Here is a 26,034-nt window from a genome sequence, read left to right on the forward strand (position 1 = left end):
TGAGAAATATTGCTATTGTAGACCACAAAGTATTTAAAGATATGTTTGAAATATCAACACTTTTTATCTGACATGTAGTTTCCTGAATTCTGTGTCCTATGTGAATAGCTATATGGAATGATCTCCTAACTACATGATATTCTATGTACACAGCCCTGACTATTCAAAGGAATACATTTTGATATGGAATTTCTCAATTTTTCACTATTTTTCTCATCATCCACTTATATATAGGCATTGGATATTATTAGAAGGAAGACAACCAAGGTAACATTTGTTCATTTAAAAAAAAAAGATAGGAAGTTTCCTGGATATATAAAGGAGGAAGGCCTAGTTTTTTCAACCTATCTAGCATGGTAGCTAGTTTCCTTCTGAATGTGTTTACAGGACACATACCAATAGATCACCCAGGGGAACCTAGAACCCTTCATGGCATCATCAAAATCTTCCAGACTGATTTCCCAAACAGCTCCCCAAACTTAACAAAGTTCTTGAATTTCATATTCACAAAACATATTACAATGTCATAGGAAATATCTGAGCTCTGCAAAATGAGAATGGTGTGTGTGAAAGATTACACATATACATAAGTGGCACACTGTACAAATTATATGGCTCACATTAAAGAATAGACAAAGATCAAACAGCCATGTAAGGAAAGACAACAGTTTGGCATGATGTGCCTTGATGTAAGCAAGCAAACTTGAGGATATGTAAGGGAAGGGATTTCCACAATCACCCTTTGCCCTCCACAGACCTTCAAATGGATAACTGAACTCCAATTGCAATACAGACACAGTTTGAAAGAGAACTTGCAAAAATACTGTTAAGGTTGTCTTTGATGATTTTCACTAAGCAGAATAAACACAGAGAGGGAATAAATCTTTCCTCAAAATGTCACAGGTAGGAAGAGAAAAGCTTTAGAAGGCCTTAGGAAATTATAGGGATTTCACAAATAGCATGCCATTAGAAATGGAGCAGACTTTAGGTAGTTCTGAAAAATGAAGGAGCTAATGGGAAACACACCACCTGGTACAGCAAACAGATTTAGAAGGGCACTGCTATAAATGTAAATAGAAAGTTACCTCTGCTTCATGTAGCTTGTAGCATTAATACAGGATAGAAGCTGAATTAATCCCCCACCAAATGAAAATAATTCCCATCAGTAAAAGGCATGTGAGTGGCAAATGTAAAGACTAAGACACTTAAGGAATAGCAGGTACATATTAATACCCAGTTGTATGTTTCTGCCTCTCTTGTTTACTTTCTGGTGCTTCTTTACTAAGCAGGAATTTGAATTCTCTTTGACTCTTTGTTTCTCTCACATGCTCTGAGATTTACATCCATAACTATTTTCCACCTAGTACACTGCTTATGATAAAGGTATGGCAAAGGGGTAAGGATGCATTTCTTGATACTAAGATTATTCAGTGTAACATTATCTCACATTCTATTTTGCTTTCACCTTCTTTTTAGGCCTGCTCCTCAGCGAGGGAGGTCATGCACTAAGAAAATGTTAACTGATATCAACGACTCTGCTAATGAGCTTATTACCCTGCTTTATAAACTTTTTGACCATAATTGCTATCTATAAAAGTTATCTATTGCTGCCTAACAAAGAGCCCAAAATTTAAAGTAACAGTTATTACCTCCCATTTTCTTCAGGTCAGGGTTTGGGAGGGGCTTAGCTGGAGGGTTGTGGCTCAGGGTTTTTGGTCAACTGTCTGTAATCTTGACTGAGGCTGCAGGATGTGCTTCTTAGCTCAGTTAGGTGGTTTAGGGCTGACTTCAGAAGATTCACCTCGAAGCTTACACTGTTGCAGGCAGCCTAGGTTCCTTACTGCATGGGCCTCTCCCAAGGCTGCCTGAGCTCCCTCACAGCATGGTAGTTCCTTTTCCTCTCAAGTCTGCCTTGTTCACCCAGATAGTTTGTTCTGGGTTGAACGGTGACTCCAAAAAGAGACATCACTTTCCTGAGCACTAGAACCCATAAATATGCACTCATTTCTGGGGGAAAAAAAAGAAAAAGAAGAAAAAAGCATAGGGAGCGAGGCCTTGTTGGTGCAATTAAATTAAGAATCTCAAAACTTTGAGATCCTCTTGGGGTGAATTGTAAATCCAATGACAAGTGGCCCTATCAGAGAAGAAGAAATAAGAGAAAGATAGGGAAGACACTATGTGAAGATCGAAGAAGTGATTCGAATTATGACTATTTGTTATCATAAACCAAGAAACACTGGGAGCCACTTGGAGCTGGAAAATACCAGGATGGATTTTTCCCAGAACCTTCAGAAGGAGTGTGGCCATGCTGACACCTTGATTTCAGATCTCTGGCCTCCAGAATCTTAGAGAATAAATTTCTGCTGTTTCAATCTGTCATATTGTAGTAATTTGTTATGTCAACATGAGGAATCCAATATAGGGTGATATGAGACAAAGAGAGAGAAAGAGAGGGCACCCAAGATGGAAGCCACAGTCTTTAAACCCAATCTCAGTAGTTTCCATTATTTGGACATTCTGTTCACTAGAAGGGAGTCATTATGTCCACATCATGTTCAGGGCAATGAGAATTTAGTTCTACCTCTCTGGTAGAGAGGCATAAAAGATATATGGACATTTGAAGTCTCTCAAAATGACTACTGAATTATCCCATTTCTCTGAGGTCAAGATACTGGAAAGAAACAAGTACATGTGTGAGTTCTGAAGATATCATAGGATTTTTATTAATTCCTGTCTGTGACTTCCATGTATTTTCAGACACTATTCTCCACCATTTAGTGTTCTAGACACAGAATTAATCTTTTTAGCTACAATGTGGAACTTGGTTCCATCAATTTTTACAACTGGAAACACCTGTAATCAAGCTATACAGTGCTCTAATATTTATTCTTTGGAATTAATTGTTGGGACAATATATTTACAAGTTGTCCTGTGTGGGCCACTTTTAATAAAGCCATATGTTAGTAGCAGCTCAATGAACATCTTAGAACAAGGGGGAAATTTTTCATTTAACTCAGCATTCACTACTTATTGCAATAAATGTATTCTGCTATCTCTGTGCATTAACTACTGTGGCCCTGAGATTAACCTTTCCCGTTTGCTTGTTCCTGACCTCTGAGCATCCAAAATTACTCAAAGCCATTCTGACGGCTTTAATTTATGAGAACACCTTCACATATTCATCTTTTAAATCCTGAAAATGATTATCCCTGCACAACAGTGACTCTCTTTTTAATCTTAGCTGATAACTCTGATTAAAGACATCCAAAGGCTGATTACCCCCACTGCGGTTAATGCTAGTGTCGCTGCTAACTACTTATTTCACAGCAGGAATTGCCTTCAAGAGCCCATTTACATTATTACCCAGAATTGATTTACACTGTTATTTCCTATTGATCACATAGGAAAAAGAAGGTATAGACAGTGCTCTCTGAATGCCCAAGATGGCAAATAATGCAAAGTGCAGACATTATTTTACACTCAACCAGGGATACTACAACATAAATAATAGTTGCTTTCAATACACAGATGTTCTTAAAATACATTATTTTGTATTAGAATAGTTGTTTTTATCACAAGACCATTGTGGGGATCATCACAACAAGTTAATTAAAAAAAAAAAAAAGATGCGCATGTGGCAGGTGGACAGTTGGGCAAATTTTGCCCTGTGATTTCTTATACTGCTGGAATCTTTGAGCAAGGAAGATGTTTGGAGATGAGATAACAGATGCTGGAAACATCTGCTGATTTCTAGAATCAGGCAGCCCATCCTGAGTGTCTTATTGATTGGTAGCCTGTGGTGGCACCTAATGACCAAGGAGAGAAAGAGACAAACACAATGCTTTCATTAATTCTATAGTAAAAATCTATCAAGAGCCAAACCTTGTGGGGTAATTTCAGATGCTAAGGATCTTAGGATTGAATGAGGCAAATATTATTTCTACTTCTTTAAAACATTAGTCTGTTTGAGAAGGCAAGCAATAAACAATTACAGACATTGTCATTAACCGACAATACCACAAAGGAAAACAAGAACCTGTTAGAGTTCTCTTCAAGAAAAGCCCTAGTCTGTGACCCAGCAAGACGTCTGTCTTACTTAACCAAAAGGGTGGAGGGCAAGGGATTGCTACTCAGGATTCCAACACTCTCCAGGGCAATGGTCTTTACACTTGAGCTTGAATCAGTTCCTCGGGAGAGCTTGTTAAACCACAAAGTTTCTGATTCAGTCAGTCTGGGTGAGGTATGAGAATTCACCTCTGTAACAAATTCCTAGGTGATGCTACTGTGGTACCTGCTCCAGGGACTACATTGTGAGACCTGCTGTTCTGGGTTTTATTTGTTATCTCTCTGTCTTTCTTCTTCCACATTCATCCCGAGGATCACTAAAGGGATCAAATGTATGAAACTGCTTACTGTAAATGAACAGAATGGTAATTAGGAAGAAATGGATTCAAACAGAAACTAAATTCCTAATGCACTTAAGAAAAACGAACCAATCAGTTGATTTTAGAAGGAACAATCCCATCTCCCCTTTCTGGAAGGAAGATGATTTTATAGCCTTCAAAACCCATTTTTCTCTTTATGTAATATAAGTCGTTTAATTATGGAAGGGGCTCATGAGAGCCCTCAGGTCTCCATCAGATCCAAGCAGAGTCACACTCCTAACAGCATGCCTCCTCCAGTGCTGTCACAATCAGACCCCTGATGGGAGAGCCCCTGATGGCTGAAATCAGGTCACCCTTTGCAGAGGACCGACTCAGAACCATCTTATGGATACCTACTTCAGAAACTGAATTTCCTGAGACCAGCAGGCTCCCTTTCAGCTACCACTAGAGAAAGCAGGGAATAAAGATTTACTGCTTAATACCCTGGTGTCCTTAACTCTCCTTTTGGAGATTTGACTTACTCCCTTTCCAGTTATGGCCCTATTGAGAAAAATTATCATTTTTTCTAGGTGGCCTAATTATTTTAAGATTTAAGAGTTCACATCACCCTCATGTTTTCTGGAGGTCATAGAAGCAAGAAATAGATGATAGTATGTTAGTCCCATTTGTCAATTGTGATCTGAGTAAATCACATACATTTAATAAAATTCAACCAGTACTTAACCTCTCTGAATTTCATCTTTATCCTTTATAAAGTGAGTATTTCTACAGGCCTTGGATTGGCAAAATATCTATAAAAGTCCAGATAGTATAATCCCTGTAGCAATTTCTCAACTGGGTCACATGAAAGCAATTATAGGGGCTGGAGTTGTAGCACAGTGGAAGAGCGCTTGCCTCTGAGGCACTGGGTTCAATCCTCAGCACCATATAAAAATAAATAAGATAAAACTGTGTCTATCTACAACTAAAAATATATATTTAAAACAAAGAAAATACTTTTTTTTTTAAAAAAAGGTAGACAATAGTAAGCAAAGGGGCATGGATGCATCCTAATTAAACTTTATTTAGAAAAATAGGTAGCAGGCCTAGCCAATACTATCACTGTCTTTCTAGTTCAAGGATCCCAGGTCACTTCCATGTCTCTAATGTGGATTTAGTTTGTTATTGAGAACAACAGATTTAGCCTTTCTGTATTTGAATTTCTTTTCTCCTTGCGTCAGAAGAAAATATCATTATTTGTCATGTCACTTCCTCATAGGAATTTCAAAAGGACTGATGAGCTAGTGTTTCAAAGTGCCATAATTTCTTGATGAAGGGCACAAGAGAAGTACTAATTATTATCAATAGTATCTTTTCAACTACTATCATCTGATTATTATTGCACCTGGGAATAGAATAAGGGATCTGATTCATACTACTCATAAACATTATGCTATAGTCTCTCATCCTAGAGTTTCCCTTCAAATGACTAATAAAAAAACTGAGTTGGATGCTAATATTACTCTTGGATGCCTTTGCAAGATTAAATGGAATAAAAGAAACAGATTCTACCATTTAATATACACAGATTTAATATTTTCTCACTTGCCTGTGATGATTATTCAGCCCTAAAGCCTGAAAGTGGAGCATTCCAATGAATGGAATAGACATGTAAGCTATGCTAAAAATCATCCAATAAAGTAGGTATGATTTTTTTTTTCCTTGGGAGAAGCTCTGTTAAGAGTAAATTTCACAGGAGACTCTGGAACTGGATATATGTAAAAATATGACTAAAAAGGGTTGTAGATAGATAGATGATTCCAATTTCATTATTTCTTAGGAATAGTAGTATAACTTTTCTTTTAGAATCTACTTATCACTTATCAGCCAGTTTGCCACTTTTAACAATTAATTTGATATTTAATTCTCTAGCACCAATCATATACAAGGGAATACATTAGAAAGGCAGAAAGTTTGTACATAAAAAGTAGCAGGTGAAGAATATTCTCAGCATGTAAGCATGCAGTATTCTGGAGTTTGAAGAAAAAAGGAAGTCACTTTTAGCTGAAGTGATAAGAGAAGACTTGTTTCACAGCAGCAGTGATATCTGAGCTAAGTCTGGGAGATAGGTGAAAAGGATCAAAGATAGCCTTGAATACAGATACCAAGCACAGAGATACCACTGTGAGCAATTCATATCATACAAAGTAAGTTCAAATATGGCAGTAAATCATGGAAGCTCACAGATAATCAGGCTAATAAGTCTATGTTTAAGGAAAAATCCAATGGAGGATTTTGAAAGGTTTTAGTTATTTATCATTTCTTCATTCAACAAATATCTTTGAAGCCTCTGTTATATGTTAGGTATTTTAATAAACTATATGGGTATAGAAACAAAGGGAAAAGATGAACCCTTAAAGTCTCTGCCCTTATTCTGGTAGAGAGAGATAGATAATGAAATAATAATATAGTTGAAGGTTACATGCTACAAATAAGGAATTAAAAAATAAAGCAGAGAAATAATTATGAATAGGTTAAAGTGACACCTGAGGTTACATTTAAACAAGGATTTGAGGAGTAAATGGAGCAAGCCATGTAGGTATCTTGAAGAACAGCATTCCAAGCAGAGGGAACACCAGTGTCAAGACATCTAGGATCTGCAGAGAAGCCTGGTGAGCAAGGCAAGCACAGAAGGGGATGATGTCAGAAAGGAAAAGGTCACATCAAATTGAGCTTTGCAGACAAGTCTAAGGACTCTGGATTTAGGTATGTTAACCCTACCAGAACTGTGCAGAATATTCTGCAGGATGGAAAGTATTTGAAATAAGCAGCTTTTAAAAATCCATTTTCCCAGTAAAAAGATTCTAAAACAATTCTTTCATTTGATTCTTTGGCACAAGTTTAGGAGACACTATGCTAGTCATTGACACTGGCACTATGATCAAGAGGGAGAAAACTTGCTGGCATGAAGCTGATCATTATTCTGACAGAATGGTGATAGCATTAATAGAAAGAAATATCCCACATGTGTACAAGCTTCTAAACAACTATAGAAATGGAAATTTTACTAAAAATTGTCTAATCTTGTAGATCCCAAGAATTAGTTATATAAATAGTCTTTCGTCCACTTCCTAAGTTAGTTTAGCAATAGTTTTCAATAAAACATTACTCACTATTCTTGATGCTCAAGGTTCCTTTTGGGAAAAATGTTTGGATATTTTGGCATTGAAAGAAATCACTTAAAATGTCCAGGCATTGAAGAAGAAACTGAGTACGTGGGGCTTATCATTCCATCAATTATGATGAGTCTCAGAACACAGGCTACACATATAATGAATTCAAATACAATCATTTGTGAATAAACTAATTTATCAAGCATTAAAAAAAAGCAAAGACCAGTCCAAAATGCCCAAGTTTGCCTGTACCCCAGATAATAGCATTTTCCAAACAAATTGCTGACACATGAAGATATCGTCATTTGTAGCTGGATGACTGACTTTAGTATCCCTGTAATGGTAAACCCATCGTCTCAGAGGACAGATAGGAACTAGTCTCCACTGTCAAACTGTCGTAGAATTATTAAACATGGAGGGGAAAAATGACCCAAACAGTATGTAATGAGCTTCCTTTTCATTCTCTCACTACAAAAGCACATCTGTGGATTGTTAATGACTCTGAAATGGATGAACCAAATTGATGAGCAAGAAAAACATCTCTCAGGAATAGGAAACAGGAAAATGAACACACAGTGTTTATAAAACATAATTTAAAATATAAGGGCTTGTGAAAGTACTGGGAAATATTTTAAAGTGACATATGAGTGTAAGGTATTATTAATCATTTTCATATTCTTTCCATTATCCTATATCATTAATATTTTTAAATATACAGAAATACCAATATGTTGTCATAAAGAGTCTGTTTGTGATTTTTATGAGGTGGGTCTGCCATGCTAGTCTATTAGCTTCTATTCTGTTGGATTTTTTTTTTTTTAACAAAACATGCCTTGTGAACTTCATGTAGTGATTTGAGAATATATCAGGCTCTCAATATCTAAGCTCATGTGAATTTTATACCAAGTCCTGGGACTACCCACATTTAGAGTCTGTGTCCAACAAATACACATTTGTCCCAGGATTTCCATGAAAGAAACACCTTAGCTCAAAGATTGGACTCTTAGCTACAAGATATGATTATAATATAAACAGGTATTAGGTTATTGATCTTCATACCTCAGTGCCTGGTACTGTGTAAAGTCTTCAATAACTCTGAAATAAGATGATCGACATTCAAAGGAAGCAGAATAACTTATTCAGAGATAGCAAATAGCAGCAAGCCCATTAAAAATGATCACATTTGCAACCTATAAGCCTAGAGCTATCATCCGACTATAGAAAATTCAGAGTTGGAGATTTCTGACTTGTATTTTAATACCTAAGAAAGAATTGAATCAACTGGAGACCCAGCTTAGTGCTTGGTTTAAGGGCAGACATGAGACTGAAAATAGTCAACAATCTGCCTCTTCTCAGAATACTATTGTTCAGCTATATCACCAAGGAGGCATGGCATTAGGAAGGAAAAAGAGCATTTGTAAACATGAGACTATATAATCCTGGAAGGGAAAATCACCTTAATACTCAGATCATGAACTGACTCAGAGGGAGAACTACTGGAATGCTCTGATCACCTCCGTAAACAGGGTTTCATTTGATATAAATATATAACGTAGGTGTGAGGCGCCACTTGTCACATGATTTGACTCTTTCAACACAAGATTAAGAACACTAGAAATGATAAGTCGTAAGAGAAAAAATTACACAATATTCAGTTGATATATTTTTTCTAGCAATCCAAAGTGAGCAACATAAAACATAGTATTATAATATTTACAAAGAAAAATGGAATTTTAATACATTATTCTTTAATATAAATCCTCAAGTTTAAACATACTTTTAAAGTAACCTTTAGAATTACACTACACACACTATCTCTCCATTCACACATATCCATGGGAAATTCATTCTTGCACAATCTATCTATACAGAGTCCAAATATTATCCAATAAATTGTGTTATAATTTTTAATCATATTTTCCCCACTGCTAAAAACATACAAACAGAACCAGCTTCTTGTTTTCATAAATGTAATCACAGATCTGGGAAATATCATAAGAAGCAGGTGAATGGGATAATCAATAAACTGGTGTCTCAGTTTCCAGGTCAATGCACACCCTAACAGTGCAATGAAACTCCTTGCCTTGGCCCTAAAGATTATGTGATTTTAAAAAGCTGCGCTTTTAACCATTTTCTCTCTTAGTATTTTTATTCTACACCACCCCACCTGAGTTGGCTGAGCAACAAGGTCAATTAAATGCAATACTTTTCTCAATTCAAATATAATGTAAATTTTGACCATTCCACATTCAAGGAGCAAATATATTCTCACACTGACAACCACATTCCACTGGCTTTTCCTGAAAGCAAAGTGTGACAGATGCCTTGGCTGTAATTGCCAATCAGCCTTTACATGGCAGCTGAAAACACAATGCATCACTTTGATCTCCTTGCTCTAAACACATTCACAATCAAGAAGCCTGAACAAGGAATAAGAAATTGGCATCATTTCCAGAAGCTGTCACTTGTGGCACTTAAATACTATAATGTATATTTTGCTCATATTTTATTTCCCTATTTCAGAGACATTCTGTTAAAGACCCAAACAACAACAACCAAAAGAATCACCTGTAGTTAAATACCATAAATACAGGCACACAAAAACTCTGACTACAAGCACGTTTAATTAAATACCACTACTATCATTTCTTTCCCCAATTATGCACTTGGGGAATAAGACAAGGTAAGACTTCTCATCTGGTTTTAAAAAGTATTCAAAAAAGCTGGACTTACATTTTGCAGGCAGGTCATAGCCACATGTGATTTTTGCATGTCCAGTCTCACAGCCATTCAGGTTACGACATTCAGCAAGCAAACAGGGGCCAGCTGCTCTATGAATGCAGCCATCCACTAGAGGAGAAAGAAGAAAGTTAGCCTATATTTGATCTTTGGGAAACAAATGTAAAACATGAGATAGGAAGAGAGAGGGAACTCAATTTTTCTCCTCTTGGAGACCCATAGCCCTATGGAAGAAAACTCATGGTACATTAAAACACTATGTTCTCTCTCTTGCTCTTTGTGGATTTGGTTTACATGGTAAGCAGAACTAGAGGAGTGACAGAGGCAGTGTGCTGGTAAATGTTAAGTTCTCTTGATATGTTGTATTTTCCAATTTCACTCTTACAAATATGCCCGCCACATCTAATTTCATGTCATAAACTCAATGTTACTGAAAACATGGTTGGGAAAAAATGCTAACAACTGTCTCTCCTGAGCTCTTAAGTATTGACTCCAAGATATCACAAGTTTTAGAAGTCAAGAATAAAAGGAAGCCAGACTGAAACACTTGTACTCTCCTTAAGAATAAGAGGATAAAAACCAAAGCTATCCAAATAAAAATGAAACCTCTGCTCAACTTCTCGTCACAAAAGCAGGATGCCAACAGGATTGCATTTCCCCAGGGTACCTGACTTGTTGGTAGATGCGAGGCTAGATTACCTCTTAATAAACACAAAGAAGACCCACTCCTTGCTCCTATGGCACGAAGTGAAACAGAATGGCTGCAACTCTTGTTACTCTGCTAATTAAGCAGCAGTCTACTCTTGACTAGCCTCAGGTATAATCAGTTTTCAGGCTTCTCATTTGGGCCCCTTTGCATGAATCCTTTATAGTGAGAACAACTTTTGAAAATACAAATCTGATCTCTCTCGAAATTGGCAACTTCTGTGACTGAATTGGGGTAAGTGCACAGGTGGAGGGCTAAAAATCCATAGGTACATAAACTAGAAAATTGAGAATTTCGGCATTCAGTCATTGCTAAATAGACCCTGTGGACAGAAAGGAAATATGAGATTGCAAACCAAGGAAAGAGAAAGAGGGAAGAATAATAATCTGGAATGCAAAAGCAGACTAGATTTTCAGAGGTCTCAAGAACTCGCCTCTCTCCACAGTCTGTAACACCATGAAGTTATCATTGCTCTTAATTTTATTTATTTCTAGAGGAAGCTGGATATTGAAGATACTGTCACTGGGAAAAGTACAACTTATTTAATGTCCATGCTGGCTTCTGACAACCATGGAAGCAACATTTTTAGCTCAATGAGTGTCTATATCACTACTTACATATCTGTTAAGGTTGAGAAAGAAGGCAAAAACTTTCTCATCAAAATGAATTCACTCAAGATTACTCTGGACTGCAGTGTTTCACAGAACTTAGGTTGAAATCCAGAGTCTATACCAGCCATGTGTGCTCCAAGCTCCAGTTTCCTCAGTGTCAATAAAGGCAGTACCTCATGTAGTTTTGCATGGAATTTGAAGAATGTTTTGCATGGGAGGTATTCAGCATGTCTAATACAGTATTATGCACTGAATTGACTGTAGCTATCATAAATACCCTAATGTGAAATTTTGTTAAAATTTTAAAGCAACTCTTCCTTTTTAAAAAATGAGAAATAGAACAAGCAAAAAATACGAAAATCATCATTTACTATTCAGAGAACGCTTCAACATTTTCATACTCATTCTTTCACTATTCTTGCACACATACACTCAAAATAGTTTTTCTCATACAAGAAAAGGTCAAAAATTTTTGCTCAAATTCTTTCAACTAGCAATTATACTTTTCTAAATTTAATATATGACATTATTAGCACAAGTGCAAAAGGTATGCATCTCTATAATTGTGAAAACTTGAAACTACTCAGATGTTCATCAATAGGGAGTTTGTTAAAAAAAAAAGTCCATCCATGCCATAGACTATGATGCATCAATTTTTAAAAATAGATCAACTTTTGAACAAACAGAATCCTAGATGTGAAAAGATTTCTAAGTGAAAATTCTAGATTCAGAAAAGTAGGTATAGTACAGCCACAATTTTATTTAAAATTATATGAACACACCTGTACACATGTACATGTACTTATGTATGTAGTGGGGAGTTTTACACACTTGATTTTGTGATTGTTATGAGATGGGAAACAAAGGGCAAAGCTATTAGGTAGGAAAAAATTATGTTCTAATTGCTCTATGTTTGAATTTTTTTAAGAATAAGAGCTTCAAGAAAAGAATATTAAAGTGAACAGTTTTTCTTGGCAGAGATAATTATTAACTTAGTTTGAAATGGATAACTAAAATAGGATTCACCAGTGTACTTAATCATATGCTGTCAAATATTGTCTGCCCTATTTAGATTGCAGCCTAATGCAGTTTGCAGATATCTAATTCTTAAAATCTTCATGGTCATACCAGTATTCCTGACTGTATTAGGGTAATGAAAGTCTAGCTGAAGAGCTATTTAATAATAATGACTACAGCTTAAATGTATTGAATGTATCTATGTGCCAGACACAATACCAAAGACAACCTTATAAGGCAGATTCTAATTTTATCATATCCATTTTATGAGAACTTGGGAAGAGGTTAGTAACTTGCTTACATTCACAAGGAAATGGCAACGTGATTGAAAACCCCGGATTTCTCTGATGCAGCAACCATCCTTTAACCATTATAATTCCCTGCTCCAGTCTTGAATCTAGGCAGCCTTACCTAAATCCCTGGGTGTGACAATATTGAAGTATTACATTTATTCTTTTTATGATTTATAACATATATGCAATCAAAGGCACAGATATTAAGTGTGCAGTTCTTATATATTTTAGCAACAACCAGCTAATCATGGTGACAGTAAAGATACAAAATGTTTCCAACAGCTCCAAAGATAATCCTGTGCCCTTTCCATCCAAATTCCCATGTCACCAACCACAGGGAGCCCTTTGTTTGGTTTTGATGACTACAACTACATTTTAGTAGTTATGAACTTCAAACTTCAGATTGAGGTTCTGGTGTCTTTCACTCAACATATTTTTGAAATCTATATGTGTTAAAAATATTAGAACTTTGTGACATTTTATTGCTGGGTAATATTCCACTATTGATCACCAGAATTTCTTAATCTGTGAATGGACCTAGAATTATTTATAGGTTTTAGTTATTATGAATACATCTGCCTACTGTACAAATTCTTTGTGGCTATATGTTTCATTTCCCTGGACAAATATGAAACTTCTGTTTAGGTACTGTTATGTATTTTCCTTTATAAAGAACCTGCATATTGTTTTCCAAAGTGATTAGACAGTTATACATACCTCAGCAATGTATAGTTCATATTTTGGCATTCCTTTGATGCTTTAATTTTTTTTTGTTTAGTTTTAGCTATTCTGATGGCTATAAAGGAGCATTCATTTTACATTTCTTTGATGACTAATGATGTTAAATATCTTGACAAATGCTTATTAGTCATTCATCCCTTTCTTTTTAAAAGGGTCTGTTCATGGTTTTTCTAAAAATATTTTTTAGTTGTTGATGGACCTTTATTTTATTTACTTATTAATATGTGGTGCTGAGATTGAACCCAGTGCCTCACATATGCGAGGCAAGTGCTCTACCAATGAGCTACAACTCCAGCCCTTGTTCATGTCTTTTACTAATTTTTTTTACTTGTGTTTTTATTTCTGAGCTGTGTTAAATCAGCCATTAATTCCACCAAATTTTTATTCTTAACTTCAGATTATTTTTCAGTTCTTGAAATTTCCATTTGATTTTTTTCTTACCATGTTTGTATCACTTCTGAAATTTCCCATCTTCTTATCAATTGCATTCATCTTTTCATGTACATTTTCTAATAGATTTCACATGGTGATTCTAAAGTACATGTCTGTCATTTCTAATATCCAGGCCAGCTATGGGTCTGTTTATATTGACTCATTTTTTCACTGTCTGTGGTCACATTTTCTTGTTTCTTTGTATGTCTAGTAGTTGCTGATGGCATATTGTAAACTGTGAATAATATATTGTAGACTATTTAGATTCTATTATCTTCTTCCACACATTGTTGAATTTTGTTCTAGCAGGCAGATAAATTACTATCATATAAAATGGAGGTTTTGTCCTTATTGAGTTTCAATAGAAAATACAAGGTGAAAGCCAAGTCTCTCTTACTTGCTACAAATAAGAAGTTGCTGGATTTTCTTCTCCATTCTCTCAGCTTTCTAGCTTTTATCCTTGGTTTTCTAGAGTCTCTTCCTACACATGCATTGTTCAAGGCTCGATAAGGATTAAAGAGGTGTTTATTTGTTGATTTGGGGGCTCCCCTTTCTTTGGATCTTCTTTTTGGGGTACTCTTATCAATTTTTAGTCACTCTGACAATATCAAGTCAGTCCTATGATTCCTCATGCCAAATAAAATTGTTGTTTTCTGTTTGAGTTCTATTAGTCACTTGCCAGATGAAGTAGGGAGGTTCCTCAAGATCAAAGCCATGTGCTTTCTTCAATGTAGTTCTCAGACAATGTGGTTTCCTTCTCTCAAAGGCTGAATCATCTTTAGTGTCATCCTGCTCTTAGTTGCTCCATACTGACAATAAGCAATTTTGTTGTTGCCTATATTTTGTTAATAACTTATAATTACTATTGAAAGGAAGGTTATTCTGATACAAACTTCTCTGCCACTACCTGAAGCTGAGACTATGTACTATATCTTTGACAAGTTTGAACATGATCTTATGTCATTTCAGAGCTATATTTGTGACTTGGGGTTGGGGGTAAGCATGTGAGATAAACTGCGATGGGCAATATCAATTGTATCAATTCTTGTGTTTAAAAGTCTTGTCTTCAAAAGATAAAAAGAGAATAGTCCTACATGTACAAACTCAACAAGGGAGTTTAAAATTTTCTACTGCCATTTCTGTTTCTCGACTTACTTTTCAGAAATGCAAATCCAATCATCTTTACTTCCTTACTCAGTTAGTGCTCACTATTCCCCATATGTCTCATTATAAAATTCTTAATTCCAAATTGCAGCATTTTAGACTTTTCACAAATTTCAATCCAACTTCCATTTCTAACTTCATATCATCCCACTCTTCTTCCTTTTCCCAAGACCTCACAATTCCCTAATTATACCATGGCATTTTTACCAAATACCCTCTAGTTACCCTCTCCCTTGTCTTTTCTGCTTAATAAGGTCTTTCTCATTTTTCAACTTCTAGTTCATATGTTTTCTTCTTTAAAAAACTATCTGCTACAACCTTTAACAAAATAATATCTTTTTATTATCATAATATTCAGGTGTGTACCCTTCTTCTCTTGCTTATAAATTGTTTTTATACCTATTACACATGCAGTAAAATGCTTATCTGTACAAGATCTATCTACTCCCTCAGCCTAACTGTTCCTTGAGGGAACAGAAAGTGAATTATTCCTTTATGTGTCCCTAGGATCTTAATAACTGACTCTCTAGTTGTTTAATACAGTGGAACTAAATTTGGAAGAACAAGAAGTATAATTTCTTTCAAATGTTTTAGTTGTAGATGGACACAATGCATTTATTTTATTTTATTTTATTTATGTGATCCTGAGGATTGAACCCAGTGTCTTACACATGACAGGCAAGTGCTTTAACAATCAGCCACATCCCCAGGCCCTAGTTTCTTTTTCTTTTTTCTCTTCTGTTTTTAACAACACTGAGGAACTGGTCAGGTTAGTCAAAAAGTAAAATGGAATATGCATCCCATTGTTATAATCACAAATCTGGTGACAAGATGCTATAACAAAGGATACATGGAATCTGAAAATTCACCCACTTCTTCTCTTGTCTTTTTTTTTTTTTTGTCCTGGGGATTGAACCCAGGCTTCATGCACGCTAAGCAGGTGTTCTACCACTGAACCACTGAGTTACATCCCCCGACTCCCACCCACTTCTTCTCTACAGTCTGATATAGCTCAATAGAAAACATCTTTAGGTTTCACTAAGGGTCAGGCTAAGAAGACAGCCAGGCGGAATCTTAGCAACATGTTAGATACTTCACCACGGCATATTTTCCAAAGAGCAATAGGACCGTCTGTAATTCCTACCTGATTCAAGAAGCAGATCTTATAGGAAAAAAGACAACTAAGCCCATATGTAAATAGAACTATATATTGAGTTTTTCAAGATTGCTGTAGCTAGACTGCAGTGTGTTCACCAAAAGCCCACTTTAATGTCTTCCTGGGCATGCCGCTTCCCAGTCACCCTTATTGTGCTTTTGCTGCAGTGATTTGACAGGAGGGTATCATGAGATTGAGTCCTGTGTAAAGAATGTAAGTAAAAGTGATAGAACTACTTCTGTGTCCAGTCCTTAAAAATCCTGCCCACAACTTCCTTGCATGCGACCTGCCATTGTCTGTGGGCTGGATATAGAGGCTCCATTACACGACACCAGCACCCCAGAAGATGGTACAGCAGCTAGAGGGAGAGTTCCTTAGTTCCTAACTGACTCCACCTCCACACCCCAAGCTGAACCAAATGATAGATAAACCTTCAATCATGTTAAGCCTCTGAGATTATGGGATGCTTCTGACAGCAGTTTGTCTTGACTATTATAGTCACTCATGTTGTAAATGACAAATGGTAATTTTCATTCGGTTTGATCGCTGCTATTTTTTAAACTTTTATGCAACATATTCAGATTTTCTTACTGGAATGAACATATTATCTATCTAAGCTTACTCCTCTAGTTTTGCCTCAAGTCTTTAATCAAGCTAGAATTGGAAAACTCAGTGAACATCCAAAGCTGACCTCTCCTCCGTATTCAAATAGTTGTGATTGAAACCAGACTAATAGAAGATAAAGGCTGAAGACTGTCTAGAAACTACGTGTGGTTTGGTGAGTTAGCGCTGGAGTAAAAACTGGGGTCACTTACAGGACTGCTCTTCATCAAGGTTAAGGGGAGTTTAGCCGTAGCACCTTCTAAAGACCAGGCTTGTTGCTGACCTGACATACCTGCCATTTAACATCTGATAACACTGCCTAAGTGCTTGCAAGCAGATGGTTAACTGAGGCAAGAGCCTTGACTCCCAGATATCATCCTCCAATTATCTGGCAAAGGCTAAATTCAGAGGACTTTATCCTATTAATAAGGGCCTATTAGTTAGGTTTCTTAGACTATAGCATAATGAATTGCACTGTCTGAGGGCAGAGTAGAAAGGTAGGTTTCAAGCGTGCTTGGGGGAACTGTTTTTCTTTTTTTTCAATATTGACTTGGATCATAGAGTTTGAGAATTTTATTATAGGACAGTCTTCTCCCGATATTTAAACCGCAAAAATAAAGACAAAAGAAATGGGAAATGCAGCCATCTCAATATTTTAAAAATCTAATATGTATTTTATTCCATGAAATCCAATCTGCCTCTCTGGCATTCATAAGGTATAAAGTTACCCATTTTATAAACAAATGAACAAGTTAATTCTGAGAGCAGAAGAGAAAAAAACAAGTCATAAAAGAATTGAATAGGAACTCATCATATACTGCGGGCCAGTAAATGCAAGAGCCAGCATATAAATAAATAAATACCAAAAAAACCCTCAAAACAAAACAAACACAGAGTTCAAAATATGGGGTTGTTTTGAGAAATACTTAAAGAGCCATATAATGAAATCCAGTTATTTTTGAAATTGGCCCTGTGAGGTCTCTTCCTTATCTTACAATACAATTTTCTAAACAATCTTTAAAAAGGGAAATTTTGGAGTTCTTAGATTTACACATAGTCATTTAATCTTCTTTTGTAAATAAAAGACAGTAACTGAATCTAAAAGCAGTCATACAAATCATATTAGCCTCAAAATATAAGAGACTTCTCTCACTAAATATACATCTTAGAAGCCCAAGAGAATACAACAGGGTTCTTTTGAAATCAAATCAACATAAATTTATTAAACAACTATCTTGCACAAAATATTCTGCAAGAAACTACAAGGAAATTCAATAATACCCATAGTAATAACAATGCTACATCTTTTGAGGATTCACTATGTGCCCTCTGGTATGCAGGTGACTATAAGGTTTCACCTTATAAGAAGTAATAAGAAGTAATTTTACAATGTGAAAAGTGGATGGTTTGAAACCAGATATCAGAGAATTGTATCCTAGTGCCATTTAATTGCTATGCCTGGATTCTTTTTATCTATAAAATAGGGATCCACATAGGACCTCCATTCAACATCACAGGATCTTTTGAGTAAATGACAAGAACTTTAAAGGGGTCTGGCAGGCATCAAGTATATAATATGTGTTGGCCATGCTCCCTTTTTATTCATCATAAATGTTTGAAAGGTAGGACCCTTTAGGATCACTACTCAACAAACAAAGTGGAAGTTAAATATTTAGTGCAAGATCGTGTAGGAACCAGGATCAGAGTCCCTATTTCCTGAACTTAAAGTCTATGTTCTTAATCTCCATTTTCTCCTATATACAAAGAAGTATAAACAATAGTCTCTTCCTTGAGAGCCAATTAAATAAGACAGGAAGGCTCAGAACCATGTTTTCCCTGAAATTAAAAGTAATATACCAAATTATATTGTTTTCTTGTGTGCATGTATGAATATGTAACAACAAATCCCACTATTATGTATAATTATGATGCACCAATAAAAATATAAAAAGAAAAGTTAATCTACAGAATATAGAATACCTTTGGATGGAAAATATATCTTTGCATAGATCAACAAGTCTGTAGGCATGTCATGAATAACTGTTATATTTTATAAAGTTCTTTGATAAAATTACCACATATTTAATTCTCTAAACAATCTTTTAAGATGGTATTGGGCTTTACCACTTTTAGCTGAAGAAACTAAGTATCAAAATAGGTGACTTGCTGAGGTCATTTACTTGTTAAATGGCATATGAAACAGATGTGTCCCTTAAGTGTAGTCAATGCACATTCTTGTTTCACTACTGGAGAGGCACTTGGGGAACTGGATAGAAATGCAGATTCCTAGACCCAAGCCAAAATACATAAATTCATTCTCTCCAGCACTGGTCCACCATAATTTGCCTGTAATCATCTCTGCAGATAATGTAGATGCACACCACTATTTGAGAACTTTGAAAATCACTGCTCCACATTTTTTTTTCTTGACAAAACTCCAGAAAGAGGTGAGCATTTGGAGCTTTTAGTCAGTGATTTGAATAGACACATGAAACTATGGGTCCTGATTCTTACAAAAGAGAAGAACACCTTTAAATTTAATTAGAATCATATTCTCATATTTCTTCACAAGTTCTAATCAAATATCTAACAAGACTCTGCCCTTAACAGTTTGCATTTGTAGTAGGCAATATTAACTGGAACTAGAACTAAATGCCAGGAGAAAGTAAGATTTTGAATAAACACTGTTTCACTCAAAGTTATATATAGTAATCATGAAATGCCTTGGGCATAAGGAGATCTTTGGTGCATGGTCTCCAAAGTAAAGACATTCAAGAACACATTCCTATATGGGAAAAATAAATTCAAACGTTTATTGATGTTTATAATTTTAACTAAAAAGATAATTTAAAAGATAAATTTAAGCATACACGTGTATATATATATATATATATATATATATATATATATATATGTACTCAAATATATCTGTACATTCAAAAAATTTGAAGTTTAAGAGTCTTGGATATTAAAAGAACTCTCAAATGACACTGCCAGTTTCTGCGCCTATATAATGTATATAATATTAATACTTTCTGTGTGGGGTCCTTATGAGAACTGAATTAGATAGCAGTTGTATAGTTTCTATAGTGCCTGAATAAATGCTCAAAGAATCTTAAATGATAGATCTTTTGTAAAAATCACAGCAATTATTTCTCTTTTCGTATCTGTGCTTTTAGCAATATGATCTCTCTCATAGAGAGATGGAATCTTCTTCCTCACCTCTTGAAACGCGGATGATTTTGTAACTTATTTGGCCAAGAGAATAAAGCAGAAATGACTGTGTGCCAGTTCTATGCCTAAGCCTCAGGAGGCCTTTTATGCTTCTGCTTACCCTCTTGGAGCCCTGCTCAGCTCCCATGTGAACAACCCAAGCCAGCCTGCTGAAGGACAAGAGACTGTGTGCAGGAGAGATAAGCTACCCCAGCTGGGACCATCCTGCATTCAGTCTTCCTGGCAAGGGACCAGACACATGAGTGAGCCCAGCTAAGTGGAAAAGAATTGCTTAGCTCAATGATGAACTCATAGTATGGTGAGTTAAATAACCGTTTTAAACCACTAACTTTGAAGGTGGTTTGGTGCAGAGATATATCCTGCATCAATATCCTCCTTCTCCTCCTACTCCTCCTCTTCCTCCTTCTCCTCCTCCTCCTCCTCTTCCTCCTCCTCCTCATCAGAAGATACAAAGCAATAATCCACCTTCAAGTAAAGACACAAGGGAATAACTTTAAATAACTGTCCTAAAGTCTTGGGGGAAGAAAAACAATACAGCTGAAATAATCAGGTGAAAAGTTGATTCCCTTACAGGTCACCTATAGCCTCATGAAAGATTTATGTGTTAGGTACTGAATAGGATCAGTGTTCCCTTTAGGGAGGAGAAGAAATATTGGTGAGAAAATACAATACAATGACAAGGAGATCTACATCTTGAAACTTCACAGATGTGAGGAATTTGGTTTAGCTATTTGAGACTGCCGTGGGCTAACTTCAAAAATTATTTCTACGAATCTCTTGATCCCACTGGTCAATTTGAAGAGTAGATTTGGGCTCTGATCCCAGGAGAAGATGATAAATGTAATGGAATAAACATTTATACATTTCTTAGCTGAGGAACCTAGAGCACTTTTCAGTTATAGATCATAGAGCTAGCCTCCTTTATCTGGTCCATATGCTCAGGAACTGGTCTTTAGAAAACAGGTGATGTCTTTTTCCCCTAAAATCTAAGACCTAAATAATGTATAGATACCCAAGAAACAGTGATTTGTGCTTCTTTTATTGGACTTGAATTGCCAAATGAGGAAAAATAATGTTTCTCAGAAATATATAAAATAGTCCCTAAAATTTCCTTGAAAAATATAAATTGATGAACATTGCTAGATTTGAGGATGAGAAGCCAATTAAAATCCTGTATAGAATATAAAGATATGTCTAGGTGTTGCTAACTGTATAGTAAACCAATTATTTTAAGATCTAGCCTGTGCATAACCTTCCACATAGCCTTAAAAAAAATCTTTGCCTAAAGAAAATACCACTTATGACAGAGATTGTTGGTAGCCTATCCACCATCAATTCTCACTTTCCCTGCTGATAAAGCCCTGTATTGGTTGGAGTGCTTTATGTCCACACGCTTAAGACCAAAACATGTGGAAAGACCTTGGCAGCCACCCAGTGAGTATGAGCATGAAGGCTGCACTGTGCTGTGGTAGAAAGAAGAGCTGGGGGGTGCCTCAATCTCTGATGCCATGTGTGGAGGCATCCCATTAGCCCTGAAATACTTCTCACTGGATGAGAGAAAACATTTTTATTTAAAAAAAATATTAGCTTACATTTTGTGTAAGTCACTATATGGAATGGGGATGGAGATTGAATTTCTGTAATTTAGAGTCTGGTGTCATTTCTAAATGCAATAAGCATACATTTTAATTTAATCTGAGCAATATTCTTTGAAGTTCTGGATGAGAAACTTCTCTTTGGATACTACACCATTGTTGATTTGGGGGAAATACTGAGCGGAGAGAAATTGCAAAACAAACACCAGAGTAGACAAACAGCCCAAGAGTTCATTGGAGGAGCCAGAGCTTCAATAACCACATCTCTAAAGAAGAAACAGCAGCTGGAAAAATCTAGAACGCACCAGTAGGGCAGGCATGTGATGCTAAAGTTGCTTAGATTTCATTGGTTTTCAACAAGAAAGAATATTTCTATTTTCAGTAAGTGTGAGTTTATTCAAGGTAGATGCTACTAAAGGATCAAGGAAAATGAATAAGGATATTTCTCTAAAAACCTCCTGAATGAGGAATAAGTTTGCCAACAGATTACTAGAATTTTCAAGCAAAGGATATATCAGCTGGAGAAAATGGTGTAATAGGATGCAAATAATTGAAGATGACTATGGTACTCTGTAAGGGTTCATCAAAGGCTAGGCAATACACTTTTATTTATTTATTTTTTAACTTGGTAAGTTTAATTGAGAAGGAAAAAATACACAATTCCAATTCAAGTCATCCTCATTCTTCCATCCAGAGACTCTTCTCAAAGAAATATGAAAAGGCAGGTCCTAACACAACATTCCTTGAAAGAACAATTCCTCAACATAATCTTCAAGCCTGGTGGTAACAGAGTCTAAGCAGTAATGGAAATTTTGACCTTAAGTAAAAAAGAAATAATAGCTGCATGCTCAGAGCAGTCATAATAGACCTGCCTCTAGTGTGTGGCTTCTCGGAGTTAAAGGCACAGATTGTGCCCTTGTTTCTGTGAAAGTCTTCTTAATAGAGATCAGGTCAAGCAGAAACACAGGGGGAGGGAGACCTTTCTCTTTCAAAGAAATAAGAAATGAACCAACTTAATACTTCCTTTTCTACCAGAAACTTCCCAGTGGCTGGGGACCCAAGTTCAGCACCAGGGATGATGTAGGTCAATATTAACAGATGCCTCAGAGACAACCTCATTTGTTTTATCAGAGAAGGAGATCTATGGAGAGAGGTAATCTTTCCTTAAGGAATTTAGCTTTAAAACTTCAATCGTGTTATAGAATCTCTTCTCATTTTCTTCCTACAAAGAAGTAAATATGTCAGTTTATGGCTAATTTTCCTATTGACTTCAGGAAATACCAGTGGTTTTAGGTGAGATGATGAAGGATTAAAAAATCTTCAGGAGAGAAAAAGAAATCTCTCTCAACTTTCACCTGAATGTTTAAAGGAAACTATAAAAGCCTGTGTGTATGTGTATTTGAAAAATTAATAAAATCTTCACACACCCAAAAGAGAATCTGTTTTTTTAAACCTTTCACCATCCCTTCTGCTTTTCCTAGTTTGTAAGGGGCAAATGACTGACTGTAATTCTGAAAAGAAGATAAACAAGCAACCCTTTTCTCCATAGAATACCCATGAAGATGACATTTATTGCCTCAATCCAAACATCACTTTCTCTTTAACAATTACTTATTTTTAAGAATAGTTTTGAGAGATCATTTCACATGAGGAAAAAATGTAGAGACAGGAAACAGTATGATCATTTTGCCAAGTAATACAATTATTCTTATGACATTTTTTTGGATTGAAGAAAAGTTGGAATTCACTTATTAAGAAGACTATTTTTTAGCAAAAAGCTACTTATTTAAATTATTTTATAATTTGATTCTTTTTTATAGGAAAAATATATCTAATGGTGCTCATTGTAGTTTCCAGTTCTGATGAAACTTTTATTATTTCTTTCTAGTTTCTTATAAGATTTTTTTTCCTTAGAAATTCTAAATTTTCAAGCAAATATATTGATAAAATATTCTCAAAGAGCAAAAGAATCATCATGTATCAAATTAAATTTAAGCATTTAAAAGAAATTTTACTTAAAATTATATTAAAATCGTAAATAGTGACACAGGGTTTTTACAACTAAAATTGTATCTCTCTGCATCGATTTAAAGTATTTCTATATAATCATTTAAATAATTGTAAATTAATAGCTTGAAATGTTTCTCCTTAAGAAAAAACAATTTTAGAATTATTTTGTTAGGGAAAGAAAGCAGCAAATTTCTGGGTGAAACCTAGGAGAGGGTCGTGGTGCTAATCAAATTGGCAGTGTACATTTGGTTCCTACTTCCCTGTCCCAGGCCTGTGTTGCTTGAATGTCATTCAAGTCCCCCACCTCCAGACTCCCACAGATGCCCTTCTACTGCAAGGCTGCTGCTAAAGGAAAATACAAGTCCAGATGTAAAAGACACGCAATATTCAGTTTGCTTCCCCATATTCCAAATCCAGGCCTAGTCACCAGATCCAAAGCACTTGGTTAATGGCCTCCTCAGAGGAAACCTCCCTCTAAGTCTGTTTGTCTTCTCAAAGACACTGGGGACCTCTTCTCCAAAATTGCAAGTGAACAATGCTACACAAAGTTTTCTGCTACAGAAGGGATTAGCCAGAGCTTTGAATTCACATACATACCCATTAAAAATTAAAAATACAGAGCTACGACAAGTGCCAGTGGCACAGAGGAGGGAGAGGGAGATTTCTCTGTGCCAATAAGGAAAGTTTTGTTCATTCCTCAAGTTTGTAGGAAAGAGATTACACAGAGCATAAAGCCCTGGTTTGGATAATCCTGCAGCTCATCGAAATGTCTATTTTCTTTTTCCCTGGCGGAACCGTTTGCCCCATCTAAAATGCTTGTGGGAGAAGTTAAAATGAGCCACGTGTGCTTTTCTTCACAAAGGAGCCCTATATTTAACATGGCACACGCATCCAACACCTCAAATGGTTTTGAAGAAAACTGCGTTTATTATGTGGGCTTATGAAATAAAAAGTACAAACTTTCTCATCCTGAAAAAATATGCAATGAAATTTACAGCCAAAATAAGGAAGCTGTGCATAATGTAACACTTGGCAAGAATTTTAATCAGTGGATTGGCAAGTCTAGATGTAATACTTCAGTTCCTTGCAAGACATGTCAGAGCTTCCTTAATTTAAATACCACACACTGGGTCTGGAGAGAACATTTAGGAGACATTGTGCTTTCTGCAGGAGTGCTGACTAGCAACGCAAGCTAACTGAGACAGGAGCACTGTTGATGTGATAACAGTTTCAACCTCAGGGAATGAATGATGGCAAGAGATAGACACACTGTTATTGTAGAGCAAAGCAACACAGATTTACATTATGATAAGGAATTCCAGCTACATTACTTTACTTTAAGCAGGTAAAGATTCTTCCAGGTATCAGTCTGACTCAGTTTTGCTACGAAGAACACAATTCTGGATCTTGTCAGAAGTTTTCAGGCAGGATTGTTGTTTTTCCCAATAGCAAGACATCAGAACCATCCAGTAGCCTTCAATTCCAGCAGCCTGACAGCCGTTCAAACAAGTTGAAAGTCAGGTCACATAATGTGGACCCAAAACTGACCATCACAGAAAGAGTTATAATGCGATGAAAAGCTCCAGGGAACCTATTAAATCCACCATCCCTGTCAGTACAAAACAAGAGCAATTTTGCCTTCACAGCTACAATTTATAAAGAGTCCACTACAAAAACACAGCTGCACCACACTTTAGTAATTAGTATCTCACATATTACATGAAACTTCAAGAATGATATACTAAGAAAAAAGACAAAAAGTCCAATGGTAGGCACATAAATTATATAGATGTAAATATATCACTTATGTGGAGTCTTTTTTTATAAAAATCTTTTAAAATATTTAAATGTTCCTAAGTTTTCAAATTAAGCAAAATCTGGAAACATAAGATGTGGTTGAAAAATATTCTGCAGTGACTCACTCAGAACTTTAGAAGGTAAAGGTGGGATGGGAAAGGCAATTTACACTAAGCTCCATTGCACAGTTACCAAAGGCCAAGGGATACAGAAAGTCCCCACCTCTTTGTAAACATCACTGCTGAGAATGTTTTCCAGAAATTAATTAAAAAATATGATCTTTTAAGGAAAAAAAAGGATTGTTTTCATACAATGGTATTTCTTTGCTAGGTAGTAGAATTTACATACCTCATAAGGATTGAGAAAGTTATTATTTGGGGTGTTTTATCCTGTTAGAAA

At 35.8% G+C, this 26,034-nt stretch overlaps 1 protein-coding gene across 1 annotated transcript in view; it reads right to left on the reverse strand.

The window, feature by feature from the left end:
- The window catches only part of Macrod2 (mono-ADP ribosylhydrolase 2), a 1,899,209-nt gene that overhangs the window by 1,229,981 nt on the left and 643,194 nt on the right, over positions 1 to 26,034 (reverse strand). Inside the window, exon 5 of the mRNA XM_076849439.2 lies at positions 10,271 to 10,387. Within this exon, the coding sequence (XP_076705554.1) occupies positions 10,271 to 10,387 (117 nt within the window). The remainder of the gene's footprint in view (positions 1 to 10,270; positions 10,388 to 26,034) is intronic.

Source organism: Callospermophilus lateralis, chromosome 3, assembly GCF_048772815.1.
Source record: "Callospermophilus lateralis isolate mCalLat2 chromosome 3, mCalLat2.hap1, whole genome shotgun sequence".
NCBI classification, from domain to species: domain Eukaryota; kingdom Metazoa; phylum Chordata; class Mammalia; order Rodentia; family Sciuridae; genus Callospermophilus; species Callospermophilus lateralis.